The sequence below is a fragment of the Micrasema longulum genome, unplaced genomic scaffold (genome assembly GCF_059751315.1).
Source record: "Micrasema longulum isolate JH-2025_06_02 unplaced genomic scaffold, ASM5975131v1 h1tg002597l, whole genome shotgun sequence".
Taxonomy (NCBI): Eukaryota; Metazoa; Arthropoda; class Insecta; order Trichoptera; family Brachycentridae; genus Micrasema; species Micrasema longulum.
This window is the reverse complement of record NW_028279732.1, coordinates 38804-59765: the sequence shown is the minus strand read 5'-3', so window position 1 is coordinate 59765 and position 20962 is coordinate 38804. Positions and strand designations below refer to the sequence as shown.

The window sequence follows — 20962 nt, the reverse complement described above, 5'->3', positions numbered from 1 at the left end:
AATCAATTGGATTAAACATGAATCGCTTAATTGCCATTGTGAGGTCTTAGTGCAAAACAAATAATTTACATTTAAGATACTATGATTAGATAATGTAGTAAAGATGTTAGAGCAACTTCCCAGAGATCGATGGACGAGCTCTCTCCTTTGTTCGAGCCTCAGTCCAACCAGTACATTGGTTTTGTAAAATAAAGTTCGTATGATTTAGTCATATTTTGTATTATTACTCAATCTATCTCAAGGCCGTCATAGATAATATTGTCATTTATCCGATAAAATAGTCATGATTAAAAAGAAAAAAACAGAATTTCCAAAAGAACCTAAAAACTGAAACAACATGACTCTGGTTTTTTTAAATTGGGTTTTATGTTTTTCTTTTTACTCTTTAAAGCAATGCTGATGTGTCGTATATATTTGAATTTGTCTCAAAAATGCTATTACATTGTTAACAGATAATCTCGATTTTTATTAGTGTTAAAATATGACTCTGTTTGAGAATGGTCTAGGCATCGAGCCGTTAAATCGCAAAGTTTTAGTTATATAGGGTTCGAACTGTCAGTAGGGTCGCAGTGAGTCACATCTTGCTGGAGGGTGTGATTCTATAAAATGCTGCGAACGCCCAGTTGCATTCCACCGGCAACACTACTGACTAGTCCAACTCATGACGGTGTGATCACAGCAGATAACGAGAGTATGAAAGGCGAGTTTCTGGCGCTTCCAAATCAGAACCAAAAACGAGCTAGAAAAAGGTAACCCCAACAGAAAAATCCACCAGAGAAAGCAACGGGAAACCATTCTAGTCATCTTTTCCCAGGAATCACTATAGCGAGTATATCAAATAATCAGTTGTCCTGGCAGCGGAATATGAGAGTAGCGTAGGACCGAGATGATTTCGCTGTAGTGATCGCCAACGTCGGAAAGACCTGACATGACAAAACACTGCGAGAAGAATGGCTATTTTTTTCACATATTATAGGAGTTTTTTAAATATCCTCGATCGATATTATTAAAACAACCAATCACACCGTTTCCCCGTAGGATTAGGCAAATATTATTAAACTTTACACCGCTGTCTTTCCGTACAGACTTCGTATTGAGACATCTTCTCATGTACGCGGGCCTATTATTCCGATTTAAAACATGTCTACCTTCAAGTATTTAATAAAGGAATGTCTTTCTCTGTCTTGTTTGTTTATTGCATCCTTTAAAAAAATGTACCGTAAATGAACCGGGCTGTGGTTCCGTGGCTAGAATTACGGAATTATGGAAGAGGTTCCCTTTCAAAAGCCAACATTTTCGATTAATCAGCACTCATAGAATATTATTTATTTCACCAAAAGTTGATAGAATAAAAAAAAGTTAATAGGAATAATTTCCACTCGATTTATTTTTTCACGGTCTTTACCTCAAAGTAACCATAGAGTCGAAAACCCCCGTCCAATATTCTGGTTCTCACACACTGAAGTAATTAGTGCAATAATCAAGTATTTTTGAAATTTGAAATGTTCGCAACATGTACTGAAGAAAAACATTTTAATTTAAATTAAAAATACTTTAATCCTGAAAAATATACACACTCATGGTTTTGATGAAAAAATGCCGATCATTTCTGCAATAATGCGACTGAAAAGATTTTTGTCATACGGCAACAGTTTCTGCATAGCGCAACTGTCTGTTCGTGTACACGTGTACCGTTTAGGTACAAAACGCGGAAGAAATTTTCACAAAAGCGTGCTACAATTCTCCATGGTTGTTTTCTGAATAGCAAATGTCTGCCATCGCTATTTGGATAACTTGTTCTATCTGCAGCTGCAGCAAGAGAATGGTATAGTGTTATGTGTGTATTTATATTTAATCATCCTATATTCAGTGATCGACAACTCTATATAACGCAAAGCGTATGAGGATCATTAAAGAAATTTCTACAATTCGTTTTCAGCGAGCTTCTTTACCTTTGGAACAATGAAACCGTCCACAGCAGGCAGCCTTTTTCGTACGGCAACGAGTTTTTTTCTCGTGTGTGAGCACTTGAGCACCGCCAAAGAGATTTAGTAAGTCTTCAGATGCAGTGTGCGGTATGTGGCGGGCAGGCATGTGATTTAAAAATCGTTAGGAATTGTAAAAATAAGCGACTCATAAATAATAAAATAAATATTAGTAAGTTATAGGACCAAGACCACAGAAAAGGTAATAACGTATGATAAACACGTCTCTCCAAATGGTGATCTTTTAAAAGTTCTGTTGTACCCAGACTTTGCTTGAGGGAATGTTGCATTTACTGAAAAGACTGATATATTTTATCTTTTAGTTGGGCTCTGCTTCTAGGCATTATTTCTATCTATTATTTTTCAAACAATTCTTTATTATACAAATCGAGCCACCTCACGTGCTTGCTACGCGATGACACATTTTTTTAAATTTTCAAAATTGTTTGATTTGATTAAACCAAAAACTTATATTTTAAAAACCATTTCCAATGAATTTCACTGTTAGAATATGAAATCAAGTTTGGGTAGAGCGGGGTTCGATCCCTGGGCTTCTGATCTATGAGTACACGATACTAGCTAGCCACAGAACCGTAATCCGATTCAACCAATATGTGATATTGTCTTCCCTAGCAAAGCTCAAGTTTTAACTTGCACACAATATGAGGAATCGTTATATAATAATAAAAACCAGTCAATCATCTAGGCATTTTAACTACAAAATATTTCAATATAAATAACAGGCATTCATGAAATTGTGTTTAATGCTATCGACAGAAGCAAAAAATGAGTGTGACGTTGGTTTGGACACGTAGAGAGAATGGACAGCGAAATTACCTCTGAAAGAATTTACGATGCGAATGTTGATAAATGCAGAAAACGAAGAAGCCCAAACCCTTGGCACTACCAAATTCAACAAATACTTGAAGATGGACATGTCAAAAGTCGGAATAATCGTCGTGCGTGGGTAAGAAAACGTAAGCATGTAGAGGGAGCGAGGTATAAATGCATACAGAGTGGTATGGCAATCTGTCTTCTCTATCTGAAAATGGCGTAATGGTTAGTTTGTTTGCATGAAAAATAAAAGTGGAAAATGCCAAATTTCCTCGGTAATCAATAGTGCTAACGGTTGGCAACCGCTAACGTTTTATTTCACCTTCTCCTACCTCTCCATCTGACAGTACACTACTTGTCTGAACGTCTCGGTAAGCCCGTGCAACAACTGCCTTGTCCACTTGGGTGTGGTCAGCGAGTTCTGCTTGGAGCGATGGTTGGTGTTCAGACATCGGACATGGCTATTCCGTTACATGACTGTAACATTGCGAAATTCAATATTTTCATTCCGGACCAATATTTTTTCAACTGTCAGTCTTACCTAACAGTGAATAATAAATAAAGTAACATAATTGAACTGTCTATAAATGTGTTGTATGTTTTATGTGCAATGTAAATTTGTGTTTCTGAATAATTTTAACATATAACAGTTGAGCCAATTTTTTAACACGTCATATCACATTTTGGAATAAGAGTGCATATGAAGAATTTAAATTTATTGCAAACAGAGATAAAAAACATTTTTTAGAAGGGGTAATGGAAGTTTAGACATTCACAAGGATTGTGACCTATCATTAGCTGGTTTAGGTCGAAATCGTGAGGAAAAAAACCTAAATTCACAAAAAAAAATAGTCAAAAACAGCAAGTGAAACTTAAGTGTGCACATAAATATATTTTATTGTTCATTTATTATTAAACTATGTCCTTAACTTTTATAAATAAAAAAAAAGTAATGTCACGTGCAGACAACCTTCGGCTTTGCGGGACCAAAAATAAAAATTGTATATGTTACTCATTTGTAAAATAAATAAAACTTTTTTAAAAAAGGTAGCCACATTACACATTGTGTAACATTCACCATTCTATGTATTTCATTGATAACTCCCTTGTCTACAAACATTTGGACAAAATCAAAATATTTTTGACTATATTTACTAGTAAAAAAGAAGCATATTTTTTTTGAAGCGTTGTCTAGTACTTAGGTGAAATAATTTAAGAATCCAGATGAATCTCACCCACATCAATAAAGATTGAAGCTCCTTTACTTCACAAAAGTCAACAGATGGAAGAGTTGAAGAAATGTGGATGTTTAATCATAGGCAGAGTGGTAAATGTTACACGGTGTGTAAAATGGCCACTTAAACCAGCCAATGACAGGTAATACGCCCCGAAAATGCTTAGGCTTCCATATTCCCTTCTCAATAATGTTTTCCCTGTCTGTTGCAATAAATTTCAATGAAGAATTCATTTTATTTTTATTTAAGGTCCATGTTTCGTAAGCACATCGGCGACATTTGCAAAACACAATACTCTGTCACATTTACTAATGTTTGGCTGTGCAAATATATGCACACAATTTGTATTTGCGTTTCTCTATAGTTTGCAGATTTAACTATTCAATTCTGCTGTATAAATTTGCGTTATTTCGTGTGGATTATGGAAATGCGCAAACGGTGAACGATTAGGTACTCGGCTGGTGAACGTACGAACTATTTACTTACGGAGCACCATTTATTATTGTTCAACTATACTTGACGGCAAAATGGAATACTCAGCCAAACCACAATACAATTTTGATTAGACTATAAATAAATTAACTGGTTTGGGTTTCCTTCATGAAAATCCGTTCGCGATAAGATTGTTTAAGCCGGTGCTTAACAAAAAAAATTTTTTTTTTTTTTTTGGTAAGTGGAGTGACACGGAGTACGCAAATATGTTTTTTTGGCATTGTATTTAGTAATATTATATGGAAAACTACAATAGAAACTTAAAGATATCACGTCGGGGTCACCAGTAAGGATTTTGCTAGTTGTTGTAAGGGGAGCTCCAACACCAGTATGAAATGACATAAAAAACTACGCTGGTTTTCGATGTGTATCTATACAGGACAGCGAGAACTGCACCGAACTGGATGATGTGACTGGTGGACACTGAACACTGGACTGAAGAATGTCACCACGCTTTAAAGTCCTTTTATTGGTCGTGATATTTTGTCCTTGACGTCTCTGTGGCGGGGATGAAGTTTATGCACTCCAGAGAGTCGCACTGGATTTGTCATCCGATTTCTAAGCAAACTTAGAAATTTCCACCAAAAACGCAAAATTTGTTATTGATGCCAAAATTTATGTTTACGTTTATTTTTGTAAATGTATTGATATCATTAATTTTATCTACAAGAAAAATAATTATAATATATCTAGATATATTATTATAATTTTAATAAAAATAATAATTTTATCTGCAATACGACACCGCAAACTTTTTTTTTTCGCACTCTCCATTGAGATAGTGAAGCATAGTTAGAAATCTTACTATGCTTCAAAGTTTTTCGCAAATATCTCAGTTACTCCTTCGATGGAGATTTCTAAATTTACTTCTAATACCCTCAGTTCACGTCCTGGGTGTACGTATTACGTTGGTCTGGCGCAGCATTGTATTGTGTTAAACAGAAAATGCTGAGTTGGCTGCTACATTAAGGCTGTAGTCTGGTAAAACGAACGCAAAATTAGGAAATCATACGATTTTGCCATTTTAAAACGAATGTTTGTCAAAAATCGCGCAATAAAAAAAATTAAAAATTATGTATGAGATAAAAACAATACTTTTTATAGGTATTTCTATCAAAAAATGTACTTAGAAGTTTCATATAACTAAAATATAATTACTTTTAGACCGGCAGATTACGCCATTTCAAATTTAGACTAAGCTTATTAATCTGGGATCTCAATAAAGACTAAGTATTGAACTGATTTTTTTTGAAATGATTTAAAGATAATAAATTTGAAAAGGAGATGGCCGCGGCAGAATTTTATTTTTTTGTTTTTGAAAAGAAATATAAGCATTTTAAAGCACATAAATTTTTGTAAAATTTTCCTTTATTTCTACGTAAATTATGCAATCAGTAATACCATAAAAAATTTAAAAATATTGAAATAGTTTAGTTAAATTCTTTTTTTATAGAACTGTATTTTTTTTTTATTTATTTTTTTATTTATATATAATTACTTTCAGACCGGCAGATTACGCAATTTCAAAATTTAGACTAAGCTTATTAATCTGGGATCTCAATAAAGACTAAGTATTGAACTTAAATTTTTAATAATGATTTGAAGATAATAAATTTAAAAAGGAGATGGCCGCGGCAGAATCTTATTTTTTTGTTTTTGAAAAGAAATATAAGCATTTTAAATCACATAAATTTTTCCTTTATTTCTACGTAAAATTATGCAATCAGTAATACCATAAAAAATTTTAAAATATTGAAATAGTTTAGTTAAAACCTTTTTTTATAGAACTGTATTTTTTTATTTTTTTTCAATACGATAATTCTAGTTGTAATATTCAATTTTAAACAATGTCTTATTTGGGTTTTTATTACATTCAGATCGGCCCTCAGAGCGGCCGCAGACGGACGTGTTTTCTGTGCTCAAAATTTTAATGCCTTTTTCAAAACAAAGTTTAGTTCGAAACATATTTTTTTTGTGTTCCTTCTAACACAATTTAAACCAGGATCAAAACCAAGTTATTTTTTGAATGAATAGTTTGTTCGAATTTGATAAATCATTCAAAAATGTAATTTCACGTCATATTCAAATAACAATTAACGGCGTCATTTTACTCGTACACAAAAACGGTCAAATTGCACATTTATCTAGGACATACCAGCACTCGGTAGGTACTATGTACAAAGTGTACACTAAACAGCCATATAATTATTACAATGTCGCGAACGCAGCCAACTTCATTGTGATGGTTTGACGTTTTGCTTAGCCGGCCTGTATCTATAAGATATCTGTAGTCTGTGGCTCAGACTAATAATATTTTCTATCAATCAGAATTACTTTATTATAGAAATCAAAGACGAGTGATACTTTAATCCATAAATTTGGAATATTTAGTGACCGATTTTATCATAACAATGCCGAAAAAACCAACGAAAAAACCAAACGAAAACTAAATCAATCCCAATTTCCAAAGGAGAAATGCAATGTAAGTTGGATTTGATTAATTTATTAGTATTAAAATGAAGAATACAAAGGACAGACATTTGATTTACATAAATCATTGTATCACCATTACAAATAAATGTAACAGTTTATTATTTGCTTATTTTAGGATTCAAAAAAGCTCAAATTAACTAAGGCCTGTGGAGAATACACTGTAAGTTATTGTCTTATTTACTTAGATAAATAAAATTCCTACAACATTTTACAAAACAATACTAAATGTACAAATAAGTTTGAATTTGGTAATGTATCCCTAAATAAAACACGTTTATTGGATTTTTATTTTACTTTATTTGTTTAAAAAGACCAGAGTTTATATTGTGACGCATTCCGTCGTTTGAAAATGTCCTAACAAGACGAAACGCGTCACAGTATACGCTCTTATATATTTAAAAAAATAAAGTACAATAATTAATTAAGTAATAAAGTACAAAGAATTCTACCAATTGTCTGCATTCACAATAAAAAAGTACAAATAATAATTATTATAACCCTTATTTTCTAAATATTGACTATCAATAAGTAGGGTTATATTTGCCTTTTGGGTAATATGCAAATTGAAATGTTTTAGGGTGTTCCAGCGAAATATCTTTCAACTGATATTCTAGAAGATGACGGTTGTCAGGTTAGTATTCATATCGAAGTAGGAATATTTTAAGTATTTACATTAAAATAGCTAATGAGATCTAAATTGGATTATGATTATTAATTAATCTGTATTATTTCAGGCGCAACAGCTAGTTCCAGAACTGCTAGCACAGCCATTACACCCCTTTAAGTTGGAAGGCAGGAGAGTTGTGGACATCCAGGAATTTTTCACTAAAATCCAGGAAATATTTTCTCATTCTTCCATGTTTGATTGCAAAGGAACGAATATGGTGATTGTGGATGAAAAGTTGCATGGCTTTAATTCTATATTAAATTTAAAATGTAATATGTGTGGATTATGTTTTTCTGTAAATTGTTGCAAGGACAGATCGAATGAAATGAGTTTAAATGAATCGTTTGTGTCTGGAATATCGAGTATCGGTTCTGGATATAGTGGTTTGCAAGAGTTGACTGCTGCTGTTGGAATTCCTTGCATGAGTAAATAGAAGTATTTGAAGATCAATAAGAAAGTGTGTGAATGGTGGGATACTGCGAAACTAAAAGTTATGGAGGAGGCAACGAAAGAAGAGGGACAACTGCCTACTGCGAATGGTGAAATTGATGAAAATGGTATACCAATGATAACTGTTGTGGCTGACGGGTGTTGGTCTAAGAGATCATACAAAACCAACTACTCGTCTAACTCGGGCGCAGCTTCTATAGTAGGGTTTCGTACGGGGAAAGTTCTATATATGGGTGTTTATAATAAATACTGTGTGATTTGTGCCAGAGCAACTAATAAGAATATTAAGGCACCAAAACATGAATGTTTTAAAAATTACTCAGGATCTTCAAGTGGTATGGAATCGGCGATCATTCTGAAAGAAATTTGATAGAAAGAAGAACGGTTTTACAATCAGATAGTGGGGAATGGTTAGAAAAGTGTAGAAATTTACTCACTGCGTCATGGTTTGGTAAAGTTTGTAAAAGAAGAATAGGAATTAGTTGTTCAGGGTTAGTTAAAAGTATGCCATATAGTAAATCGCTAAGTAATATTTTTTCTATTAAATATGGTCAGGATTATGAACTGACCGCATTAAACCAATTAAGCCTTCAAGAAAATATCAAATTTCAGAAGTGTGGGCTGTTTATTGATAGTGAATATTGTTTTCTAGGCGCCACACCAGATAACATTAGTACGGATCATGGCGGTATCATTATAGAAATAAAATGTCCATCGTCTGCTTCTAATATGACTATGACTGTTGAAACCGCCATCGACAGTGGTAAAATTAAGTTTTGGAAAAGAAATAGAAACCATACCGAGTATTATGTAAATCAGAATCACGATTGGTATTACCAAGTTCAAGGACAGTTGCATATTACTAAAAAAAATATATGTCTTTTTGGAGTGTGGACCGGAGCCCAACATAAAATTAAAATCTTTTTATTTAAACTGTTTGCTTCCAGAGCTTGTTGACCCCCGAGTTACACGATCCATGCCTATCAGAGATCCACCAAATGTTCTCGAGGCTATCGAAAACAAAAAAGTTGCCCCCATAAAGTCATAAATTGTTAAAAAAAGCTGTTTAACGAAAACATCCCATCAACCAGTAAAAGTTAAATTATACTCACCAGTTTCAGAAAAATATTTACCTAAATCAGCTTAGAAATTCCGCCCTCTTTCAACTATGATGGTTTTTTTTTTTTTAATTTATGTAGATGTTGCTTTTATTATTTTTTTGATTTCTGTTTCCAGATACACAACTTTGATTGAACCTGTCCCCCCTAAATCAAGACCATTGTAACATGAAATATATTCTTAGTTCTTTTTCACAATGTATTTTTCATAAAATAACTAGCGATCTATTGTTATCAAAAATATTGGGATTCTTTACTGGTTCTTCCCAATAATATATATTTTTGAACCATTTGCACTTTAGTATTTTTTCAATAAAAATGAAATTTTCCTCCACAATTTGTTTATTTTTACTTACAAGCGGTCCCACGATCAATTCCTGGCAGGGTTAAGTGAAATATTTTTTTTTATGTGTTTTTACGTTGCAATATTTAATTCTCCTTGGACTGGCACGGGACTGCAGGATTGATCATCTTACCTTCATGTTATATATTATTAAATACGCTGTATTTTGTTTTCAAATGCAATGCCTTATGCACCAATAGGTGATAGGGATGATGATCTATCCAAAATTCTATTTACTTCGAAAAGGTTTAAAACACTTGTATATATTTTTAAAATATTTTACGTCACTCTCACATAGGTGTAAAAATAGAAATAAAACTATTATGTAAGTAATTTAGCATATTTATATTTTCTCAATGCATATTAAAATAATCGCTTACAGTATTTTGTCAATACAAGGTTTCCACTATATGCACAAAACTCTTAAAATGCTTGAATTACCGTTTTAGTTTTTTTCATGTAAGATTATGTAGACATCCTTTTAGTATTTTCTGAGTGGAATACATGCTTTACTATATAGAACTTGATACACAACTCTTAGATAGGTGATTAAATGTGCTTTTATAGGTTTTTAGTGTAAAAGTTGGTAGGCACCCTTTTGACTTTATTCTTTTGCATTATTCTTTTGTCTGTTGCACCTGGAATGAAATGTATTTATAAATTTTACGTAGATTAAATGCAATGCTTACCTTAATTGATAGTTATCATGGTTTTGAACTTAAATAGTAACTAAGAAAATAAAATCAATTAAAATAATATACACAATACATTCTTAACCTATAAAAATATTTTTAGGTATTTGGCCGAGTCTTTTCTCATTATATGTTGTTAATTTTTTAGAATTTATCTACCATATTTTTCCAATTTTATTACGAAATACATGATCAAGTGCAAATTCAAAAAAACTTATCAGTTTAAAGGAAAAATATTATAAAATGTCATACTGTCAAAAAATGTTTTTACTTACGTAATTTGATGAGATCAAATAATTTTTCTCTTGAAAACAATATTATGAAGTGCATTATTTTTTTGGCATTCACTTTAGTGACATGGTGCATTTTCATTAAAACATAACAGTGTTATCTGTCAACTTCGAAAATACAAATATCCATAATTACCCAGAAGCCAGAAATCAACATATGTCACAGATTATCCGATAGTTGTACAATTCTACATTATCTCTGCAGTACGCTAGTCAGGAGTGCTATTTATAGATTTTACCTATTAAATAATCACGCAAAAACTCTATCTATCTCTGTCTTTCTCATTTTGTCAAACAAAGTATGAAGAGTACGTAAAAATTGACGAACATACAATGTAACAGGATATTTTTTTTGATTGCTTTGTCTTGAAGCGGTATATTTTACGCATTCGGCGGCAAACCGTACGATTCAATTTACCGACTACAGCCTTTTAACTAGTCAATCACAGTTAGTAAGCGCTGTAAATACCTAGACTCCTCTATATTCTCTCTTCCTTTCCTTTTTCTTTTTTTTTTCTTTTTTCCCATTGAGTAATAGTTAATAGTATTGATTTAAGGTAATTTATATACAAATAGTGTTATTTCTTTTTTTATAATATATCTTTAGATTTTTTTTATTATTTTCTATTGAATATGTTTTAACTTGAATTATAAAAATAAAACATTTATTTTATTGGTTGGTTGGAAGAAATTACCATTCTGCAATAAGCCCGCCAACGTACAATTAACATTATGTACAAAAAGTCAAATAAATAAATATATTCCCTTCTATAAAATGATCTCCATATTTTGTAATATGTTTATCTTGGAGAAGTGTATTAGAATTTTAACCTTTCTTTTGGGGTTGAGTAACTGTGGCTTAACACTATCAGTTGGTAGTATATACAGTCGTGACTTGCTACCAGGCCAGTCAGATTTTACAGCGTAAACTGTATATCTAAGAATCTGTATAAAATACATTATAATTTTTTATTCATATGAATCACAAACAATGAAAATGGAGGCCAGCAAAACAAAACAAAATATTATTATATTAATAAATGTATTTATTCCCCATTTTAACCGTTAACTGCCTTCGAAGTCATTATTATTATTTTTTTATTTATTTAAACACTTTATGTACATAAACAGTTTACATACATATTCATAAGGGCGGGTATATTGCCTAAGGGCAATTTCTTCTTACCTACCCAAACCGTTCAATTTGAGAAAATCAGTGGTATGTGAACATGTTGTTAGTTTATTATTAATTTCCTTATAGAACAAAATATTGATAAAATTTTTTTTCTTTGAAAAGTAAAAATATACTAAATATCTCCTCTAGCGGGGGTAAAAGAGGAAAAGAAAGGGGGAGGAAAAAGTATATACTTAAATATTCAGGAAGTGACATTTAATATGTGATTTAAATGTAAATAAAAAAAGGGCGTCTCTGACATTAGTGGGCAGATTATTCCATAATCGAGCAGCTAAAATCGAGAGGCAAAAAAAATAGACCGGTGAATAGGTTTTGAGAAAGGGTTCTCTCGTTACCAAAAAGAAGAGTTAGCCCATGCTGTGCTAGAGATTGGAAGAGCTCTCTCAGATAAACTGGCGAAGTGGGATTATTTAAAATATTGTGAAGAAGCGATAAAATGTGAATGTTTCTTCTATGCCAGTGTAGTTGCGTGCGATATTCGGTTAAGTGGTCGAATTTCTGAAGGTTAAAGATAAAACGTATACGAACATTCTGCAATCGTTTCAACTTATCAAGCAATTCAGAATTAGAATCTGGATAACATACATCTGCATAATCAAGGATTGGAAGAAGTAAGCTTCAGACTTATGTTTGCTTATCATTAATTGGCAAGAAATTCTGCAATCTCTCCAGATAAAAATACTTCTTCTTGGACCAATGTATCTCAGTTTCTGTTGCAACATGGCAATATTGATAACTCCCTAGAAGGTGAAATCTAGTCTCTCAACAAACATCTGGAAAACTTTGAAATATTTTATTCAGCGCCATGATTGTTTTAAGTTTTGTGATTTTGAAATTGCACGCCTGTTACGTCACAAGTTCTCTTCGGTGAGTTGTCCTGATCGGTGAGTTGGCTTCCGGGTTACTGGAAATCCATCACAGCACTATCATTAATTTTTTTTGGAGAACTAGTGACGTCGTTCAAAATACTTCATTTTTATTCGATTTTTCATACATTTTCGAGAAACTTCGTCGTACAGTTAAATGCTTAAAATTAAATTTACCGCGCGAAAGAAAATATTTTTCGTATATAACCTATTTCCCGCAGCTCTGAACTTCAACATTGGGCGTTCTGGCCTGTTGTACATTAAAAAAATAATCTATCAATTACTTACAACTACAGATATAAAAATAATAAATCGATTTTCTCATATCTGTCGTCAACCTCTCATTTCACTAGGACTAGATTCTTCTATTTTTCTATCAACTTATTTACACCATCTTGGAGTTTTTTCTAAATATTTTTTTCAGTTTCATGAACTTTGCCAGTGTTGTTTTTTTTAGCTCCTTCTATTAACGAAAAGGCGGACTTTCAATGAAAAACGAATTTCATTCTGTTTTGCGATAAAAAGGAACATGGAATGGATACCTACCTTTAATATGATGTTAATGTTCTTCGATTTTGGGCACTGGATGACAAAATGCACTATAAAATGTAAAAATATTTTCAACGACGCACGACGAATCCAATCACTTTTTATTCGATTTTTTGTGAAGGGAAAAATGATGTTTTGTTTTTGTTCTAAATCCGAATCTTCTAATTTCGAATTTCTTCTATCTTAATGTTAGGTAGGTACTATAAGGATTGGGAAGGGAAGGGAAGGATGGGAAAGAAAGGTAATCGGCCAGGAATCGATAAATGCTGTTATTTACTTAACACCTACATTTTTGTAAGATAATCATATTTTAAAATATCATTGAATTTTTATAAGATTTCCACATTGATACATCTCTAGACATTCATCTTCATTCCCTTTCCACACCTTATGGTGCATAGGGCACTGCATTGCCACACCAATCGCCGCATATCTTAATCATTTTTGTTGCATGAAGGTAAGATGATCAGTCGCTCGCTTCAGGTACCAGTCCAGGGACTATGAAATATATTTAGTGTAAAAACACCCTCTTAAATAAATATTTCATATCAACCATGTCGGAAATCGAACCCTAGACCTCTTGCATGGTAGGCAAACGCGCTGACCATTACACCACGAGGCCGACAGACATTACTAAGACTAAATATGTTGTATTACATAAAAATAAGTAAATGCTGTCTACCACAGAAACTCAGAACAGCTGTACCATACCTAGTAAAGATAGACAGTGTCTAACATGTTTGCTTATAATTTAATTTTACATAATTGTATTTCACGAAATTTTAATTTAATCTTTAATCTTTTTAATTGTTTTGAAAACGGTACCTATCGTATTATTATTATATAAACGCTGATTTTCGGCACTGAACTGAATTGAACATATTATTTATGATCATTTGACATTATTGTTTTTCTATTTTTCAATATAATTTTCATTTATAATAAACATATTCGATAACCATATTTACCACAACAAATCTGTTTCTAAGAACAGGCGTTTGCCCATATAGGAACCGATTGCAACATTAGGCATACTAATATTTCTGGCTTGCCGACCCTTCATATACTGAGCCTACTCCTAGTACAAGCGGAATTTGCCAGAGTGTTTTTGTGCAATTATGTAAAATATGAAATGTATGCATAAATTAATAAATAATAAATTAGATCACATTCTTAGTCCATGGTATCTACGCAGGTCTACAGATGAACAAAATGACTCGCGTACAGTCTGTATTAAATGCCGCGGCGATACTTATTTTTGAAATCTCTAAGTTCAATCATATCACTCCACTATTTCGGGAATTACATTGGCTACGTTTTTCACAGAGGGTGGAATACAAACTCTGTTGGCTTATGTATAAGTCACTCCACAACTCTGCTCCGGAGTATCTAAAGAAACTCTGCATTCCAGATGAACTAGTTGACAGGCGTCTTACGCTTAGATCGGCTACGTCTACGGCGAGAAGAAAAGTTATTATATTTCTACGCAAACAGCGCACTAAATTCGGTGCACGCGCATTTGCGGTCGCAGGCCCTATGACATGGCATGCTCTCCCAGCAGAGGTGCGAAGCTGTGAGAGTGAAATGACGTTTCGAAAAAAACTTAAAACCCACTTGTTCTCTAAATCATTTGAATAAATCCGTAGCATGTTATACCAAAATAAATCATTTTACTTAAATTACGAACGTAAAAGTTTCAATTAAATTTATTTATTTGTGGAATCATTTTGTAAAGCGCCTTTGAGGAATTATATTACGAAAATGTCGCTGTATAAGTTATCCATAATAATGTAAATAATATCTATGATATTATATACTTTTTATGTATGTTATATCTAATAATTATTGTTTATTTCTTGTATTTATTGCTTTCGGTATTGGTATAAAATTACATATAATTTCAAACACAAAAAAATCGCCATCTTAGAACACGCTGAGCCATGTTGGACGGAGACCAACCAAACCGGATGATACTCCATGTTTGTGTTCAAATGTTTTAGTGTTATTTAAATTCCCTGGTAATAAATATTTATGTATATGCAATAAAATTCTAGATCTCGTTTTGAAACCTCAAAGTCACAAACTAACAATTTTCCAGGAGAGTGTTTAAACTGAATACTACGGTATGGAAATTGTCAGTTTTATAAATGCAGTGTATATTAGGGGTTCAAACTGTCAGTAAGGTCGCAGTAAGTCGCATCTTGCTGGAGGGTGTGATTCTAAAAAATGCGCCGAACGCCCAGTTGCATTCCACCGGCAACACTACTGACTAGTCCAACTCGTTAGCTTCCACGTCGCGAACCCCGGGCAATAGGATCACACACTTATCGGGGGGATCACAGCAGATAACTAGAGGATGAAAGGCGAGTTTCTGGCGCCTCCGAACTTGAACTATCCAGCTTAGGTAAGGTAACCCCGATAGAAAAATCCACCAGAGAAGGCAACGGGAAACCACTCTGGTCATCTTTTCCCAGGAATAAGCAGTCGTCCTAGCTGCGGAATTCAAGAGTAGCGCAGGACCGATATGCTTTCGCCTTAGTGGTCGCCAACGTCGGGTGGACCTGAAAGGCACCGCAAGAAGAAGTGTATATTTAAATATGAAATAAAATGTTGGTGTAATATTTGCTGATGATTTTTAGTGCAAACTGAACAAAATTAAATGAAAAATAATTAGTATGAACGGTGTTTTTTTAGATTGTAAAAATAATTAAGTAAACACAGCTAAAACCCATACAAAAGAATATCTAGAACACATTTGACCTGTCAAACAATGAGTGATTTGGCGTTCATATTGGTAGAAATGCTAACTAAGGGATACTTTTTGTTTATTCATACAATGGATGTTTACAATAATTGCTGATTTTATACAAATTTATGTGAACAACAGCTGTTTAAAAAAAACCGGCGTATTTGCAATAGAGAGTTTGAAGTACCTACATTCTTTTAAGAAATATTTGTAAATAACGGTTGTATGGACGCGTAGACAGAGCATAATAAAATCCAATAAAAAAAATTATTAAAAATTTAGGATATTCCTCGTTTTTAGAACGAGGTCGTCAATTGTAAAAAAAAAAAATCACATGATTTTCGTAAGATGGAAATTTAGAGTGTGTATAAATATTTTTAAAATAATTTAGTATTTGCGAATGCTAATATCTATTATCGTGATATCTCGACGCTAGTGCTAATGTGCCGCGTGTTGCGATTTGCGATCCGACAGCAAACCGCAATCCGACGCTATCGCATGTAGGTGCGGCTGCGGTCAACTGCAGCTGTTTTGTTGGCTGCGCGCGCTAGCGTCTCGCGGCTGCGGCCATTTTGAATCGCCGGCAGCCGGCAGTCTCGCGCGGCTAGCCGTTGCGGCTTGTGTCGGCCGTGTCGGTAGTATTTGCGCGTTTGCTTCCGAGACCCGCAACCGCCATGTTGTACGTGGACACAGAAAGAGTTATACAAGAAGTCTCGATGAGGGCATGCTTGTGGGACGTTACCGATCCAAATTACAAGAACCGCACGTATAAACAATATTATTGGCTAGAAGTTGCCAAAGAAGTGATAAGAAATTTCGAAGAACTAAACGAAATGAAGAAAATGCAATTAGGTATGTATTACTTCATTAATCAGATATTTTTGCCTCATTGTCACAGAGAGGCGTTCATTTTATTAATAATTGACAAACTCCACTAACCGTGCGGTTTTCAGTAGATGTCTAACGGTACCAAAATTAAAAACCCATTTATTACGTACATTGTACATAACTAAGTTGATGCCATGATATTTTTGAAATTCTAATCTACATTTTCTCAAAACGATAACGCGTTTTTTTTTTTTGGTATTTAATTTATAAACCTTTACGGGTTACATACATTAAAAAAAAATTCATATCCTACTGTTTATGATAATATTTTTAACATATTTTGTCTGAGTCTTTTATTTAGTTTTGTCTGGTAGTTTATTGTATAATTTCAGTCCCTGGTTTATGAGTCTCGACTGTCCTCGTCTCGTTTTAGAAGGTTGTCTTTGGTATTTTTATGATATTCTCGTATTGTGTCCATGTTTACTACATTTTTTTCAAGTTTTTGTTCTTCTTTCTTTTGATTTTGTTCTAAATTTTCAAACAAAATTTCGACGTTCCATCTACCAATCACAGGCGTCGCGTGTCGCGTCGGGTATATTTGCATTGTGCAGTGCCGCATTTGACAAGAATTTTACCGCATAAAAATAATTGGTAAAAAAATATTAAAATTGAAACGCATTTTAAAAATTGTTATTGAAAATAATATATGTTGACATTGGCTCTTCACATGTCACTTACTGGAATTATTATTGAATTATTGTTGTAAAACCGATACATGTATATGGTCGTGATCGTAGAGCAGCGACGGATGTGGGGAAAATGCGACATTGACTTTTTTAAAATTTGAATTTAAAAAGGTTTTTTTAAGGCTTTTTTATAATCCAGGTTTGAAAAAAAAAAATATTTAGAACTAACCAAAGTATCAAAGGAACGTTTGTCAGTCGATTTGTGTCGTTAAGTGTGTAAAAAAAATTAAACCGCTCTCATGTAAAATTGAAGAAAATCATATGCGGGTTTGTTCTACGATCATGACGATATGTATTCATATTCTTCTTTTTGAATTATGTAAAGATACTGTTGCGTAAAAAATCTACTTCCTGCTTCCAAATAAAAGGTTTAATAAAATATTATAAATAAAAAAAATATATAATTATAACCATCGCACTTAAAGGTGCATAAGGCGCTGCATTGGTACACCAACTGCAGCGTATCACGATTTTTTTTTTACATGACGTTAAGATGATTAGTCTTACGCTTCAGGCGCCAGTCTAGGGACTGCGAAATATTTTAGTCTAAAAATGTATATTATTATTTAATATTCCATGTCAATCATATTGGGAATCGAGCCCGCGAAGACCTCTTGCAAGGTAGGCAATCGTGCTGGCTTAGACCAAAGCATTTACAAACCTGCCTATAAGTATTTATACTTATTAATATTCTTGAACGTATTTTGACTACTGCCTAGTGCGGGTCTGTCACGAAGCTTATCAAATTGCTATCGAGCTTTAGATTCGCAATGTTGTCTTTGAGATACAGTTTAGGGAAATAAATTACGTTTTGGCTTTAAAAACCACTTATAAATAAATAATCACCATTTAAAAGTCAGATAATATTTTTATTAAAATATTAATAAAAGTAAACTCAAAATCACTAAACATATTTCATTTGCCGACCGGTTTCGAAACATGGCTGTTCCTTGGTTTTTTTTGTCTGAAGAAAAAAAAAATGTGTTAATTTTAATTTTATTCCTTGGCGAAGTCGTGTTTTGAAACCGGTCGGCAAATAAAATACATTTAGTGATTTTAAATGCACTAATTTAAATTTAACATGGAAAATCGCAAAATTAGTTCTTCAAATATTATTTTTTGTAACATAGAGGGAAAACATTTTTGAGGAGGAAATATGGATGTCAAGGTTTATTTAAGTCGTTGGCTGGTTTAAGTAGCCACTTTACACACTGTGTAATATTGACCATTCTGCCCATGTTTAAATCCACATTTTCTCAACTCTTTTACCTGTTGACTTTTGTAAATTTAAATAGCTGACACCTTGAAGGATGTGATACTCATCTGGCTGAATTAAAACAGCCAATTCCTAGAATTCTATATTCCTTTTTAAAAAATGTTTTCCTTCTTTGTTGGAATAAGTTTCAATTTTTAATAACTCCTAAGAGAGGGAATAATCCAGCCTTGTGAAAAAACATTTGGACATGCTATAAAAAAATGTAAATACATATTTAACTCAATTTAATAAATTTTCTTTTCAGTTATAAAAATTCAACAAAGGTGGAAAAATGCCAAAGACAGTTACAACAAAGCTGTGGTAGCCTTAAAAAATGGCAAAGGGAAAAATAAAGCGAAAAGAATTTACTTGTATTATGATCAATTGAGATTTCTAGACAAGTCGGAATACCAACCAGTTATTAGTGATGGCTTTGAAAATAACGATGGAACCTTCGAGGAACAAGATGAATTAGAACATAAATACGGTATACCAAATGACCCACTGCTTTCTGTAGCAAAAATACCCAACACCGCAAAATCAAGAAAAAAATCTGCGGCTAAAAAACACGCACTAGAAAAAGCAGTGGAAAAACCGCCGGATGATGTTAATAGTACTCGTGATGACGACATAGCGTTCTTTCACTCCCTTTTACCCATGGTTCGAGAATTAAGCACCTATGATAAGATGGTTTTTAGAGCTCAAGTCATGAATAATCTTCTTATTATTCATCAAAAAAACAGCAGCGAAGTTACGCACTGCACAAATTATTGCATGAGAGTCCATTCGAAGAATTGCTTGCGTCTTCGCTCGACGAAAGAGATTTATCGGGCTATGAAGGGAAGGACTGCGCGGCCAGCCGCATCTTCCAGCCGCGTGAAGGCAAACCGAAAGCGTCCGCCCAAATCTGCGACTTCTTCAACCGCGGATTGCCAACCTGCCGATTGAGTTGACTGACTGCATTATTTTATGTTATAAATCATGGTAAAATAATTAAAATAAATCTTACTCAATTTAAATTAAAATCGTTTTATTTATTTCGAAATAATAATCATAGTTTATTAACAAAATAACATTTACTTTATATACTACATATACACTTAAGTAATATATTTCTCTGGATCATGTCTAGTTTGCCTAACTAGGTACAACCTAGTTAGGCAGACTAGCCCCATGACCCATCCTCTAGTTTGACTTCTGGTAGTGTGGGAGTGTTACTTTTGGGATTTGGTAGAATAATTTGCTTTCACAAACATTATTATTATAAAAATTTATAATTGCCTTATATCTAAAATCACAAATTCCTCAAATAACTTGATGCTGAGGTAGCCGAAGGGCTTTTTAAAAAATATTTGAAATATTGATTTTTATAAAATTCATACAGTTTCTGTAGTCTTTGTATAAAATAAAAGTTTTATTATCAACGAATTATTGATGCATGTTGATAAATGGTAATAAACTGAAACAAAATTATCAATAACCTGGCATTTGATGGTCAACTAAGTACGAATATTAATTAAATATTAGCAAAGGCTGGTAAAAAACGTATTTATTAAAATTTAAGGAGCGTAAATTCGACTTGAATATACGATAAAGAGTTCTCGGGTTCGATTCCCGACTTGGTTGATGTGAAATAATTAGTGAAATATTTAGGCGATATTTCGTGGTACTTTTTCAATGACACCTGAAGCCTATGTCTAGTCATTTAATTAAGATATTACAACAGAGATGAAGAACATTTTGGGGAAAGGAATGTAGAAGTCTAGGCATCCACAGGGCTTATGACCTGTAATAAGCTAGTTTAAGTGGCCACTTTACATACTGTGTAACATTCACCATTCTGCCTTTATTTGAACATCTATATAGATGGTGCATACCTTCGATTCTCACATGTGTTTACGTTTGTGATGTTAAAGAGCTAAAACCTTTATTGATGCGGGTGAGATTCGTGTGATTTAATTATTTCACTCACATGCTTGGCAACGCCTTAAAATATTTCTCAATTTTTATACTTCTTCTTGGACTAAAGTACACGAGAAAAACTGTTTTCTCGTGCCGCGAGAGTGGTTCAGAATAGCACCCCAGGTAGATTTATCAACATTGTTTTGAGTTTGTCCAAATTTTTGTAGACAAGGACTGGATTCAACCCCCTAGGGAGCTGTTATTGTTGACGCATTA

General features: G+C 33.1%; 1 protein-coding gene and 2 long non-coding RNA genes across 3 annotated transcripts; 2 read left to right on the top strand and 1 right to left on the bottom strand.

The window, feature by feature from the left end:
- Positions 1–6630: 6630 nt before the first annotated feature.
- Positions 6631–10820, top strand: LOC148271898 (uncharacterized). The gene is made up of 4 exons (XR_015824996.1): positions 6631–7028; positions 7155–7199; positions 7617–7670; positions 7774–10820. It is a non-coding gene; the product is annotated as an uncharacterized LOC148271898 (long non-coding RNA).
- LOC148271897 (uncharacterized) lies at positions 9944–11022 on the bottom strand. Its single transcript, XR_015824997.1, has 2 exons — positions 10585–11022; positions 9944–10255 (listed from the first exon to the last, which is right to left on the bottom strand). It is a non-coding gene; the product is annotated as an uncharacterized LOC148271897 (long non-coding RNA).
- A 5506-nt stretch (positions 11023–16528) lies between these two features.
- Positions 16529–19803, top strand: LOC148271896 (uncharacterized). The gene is made up of 2 exons (XM_088240786.1): positions 16529–16807; positions 19050–19803. The coding sequence occupies exons 1-2, from the start codon at positions 16630–16632 to the stop codon at positions 19730–19732; spliced, it is 861 nt and encodes a 286-aa protein (XP_088096912.1). The 5' UTR covers positions 16529–16629; the 3' UTR covers positions 19733–19803.
- The last annotated feature ends 1159 nt before the right edge of the window (positions 19804–20962 follow it).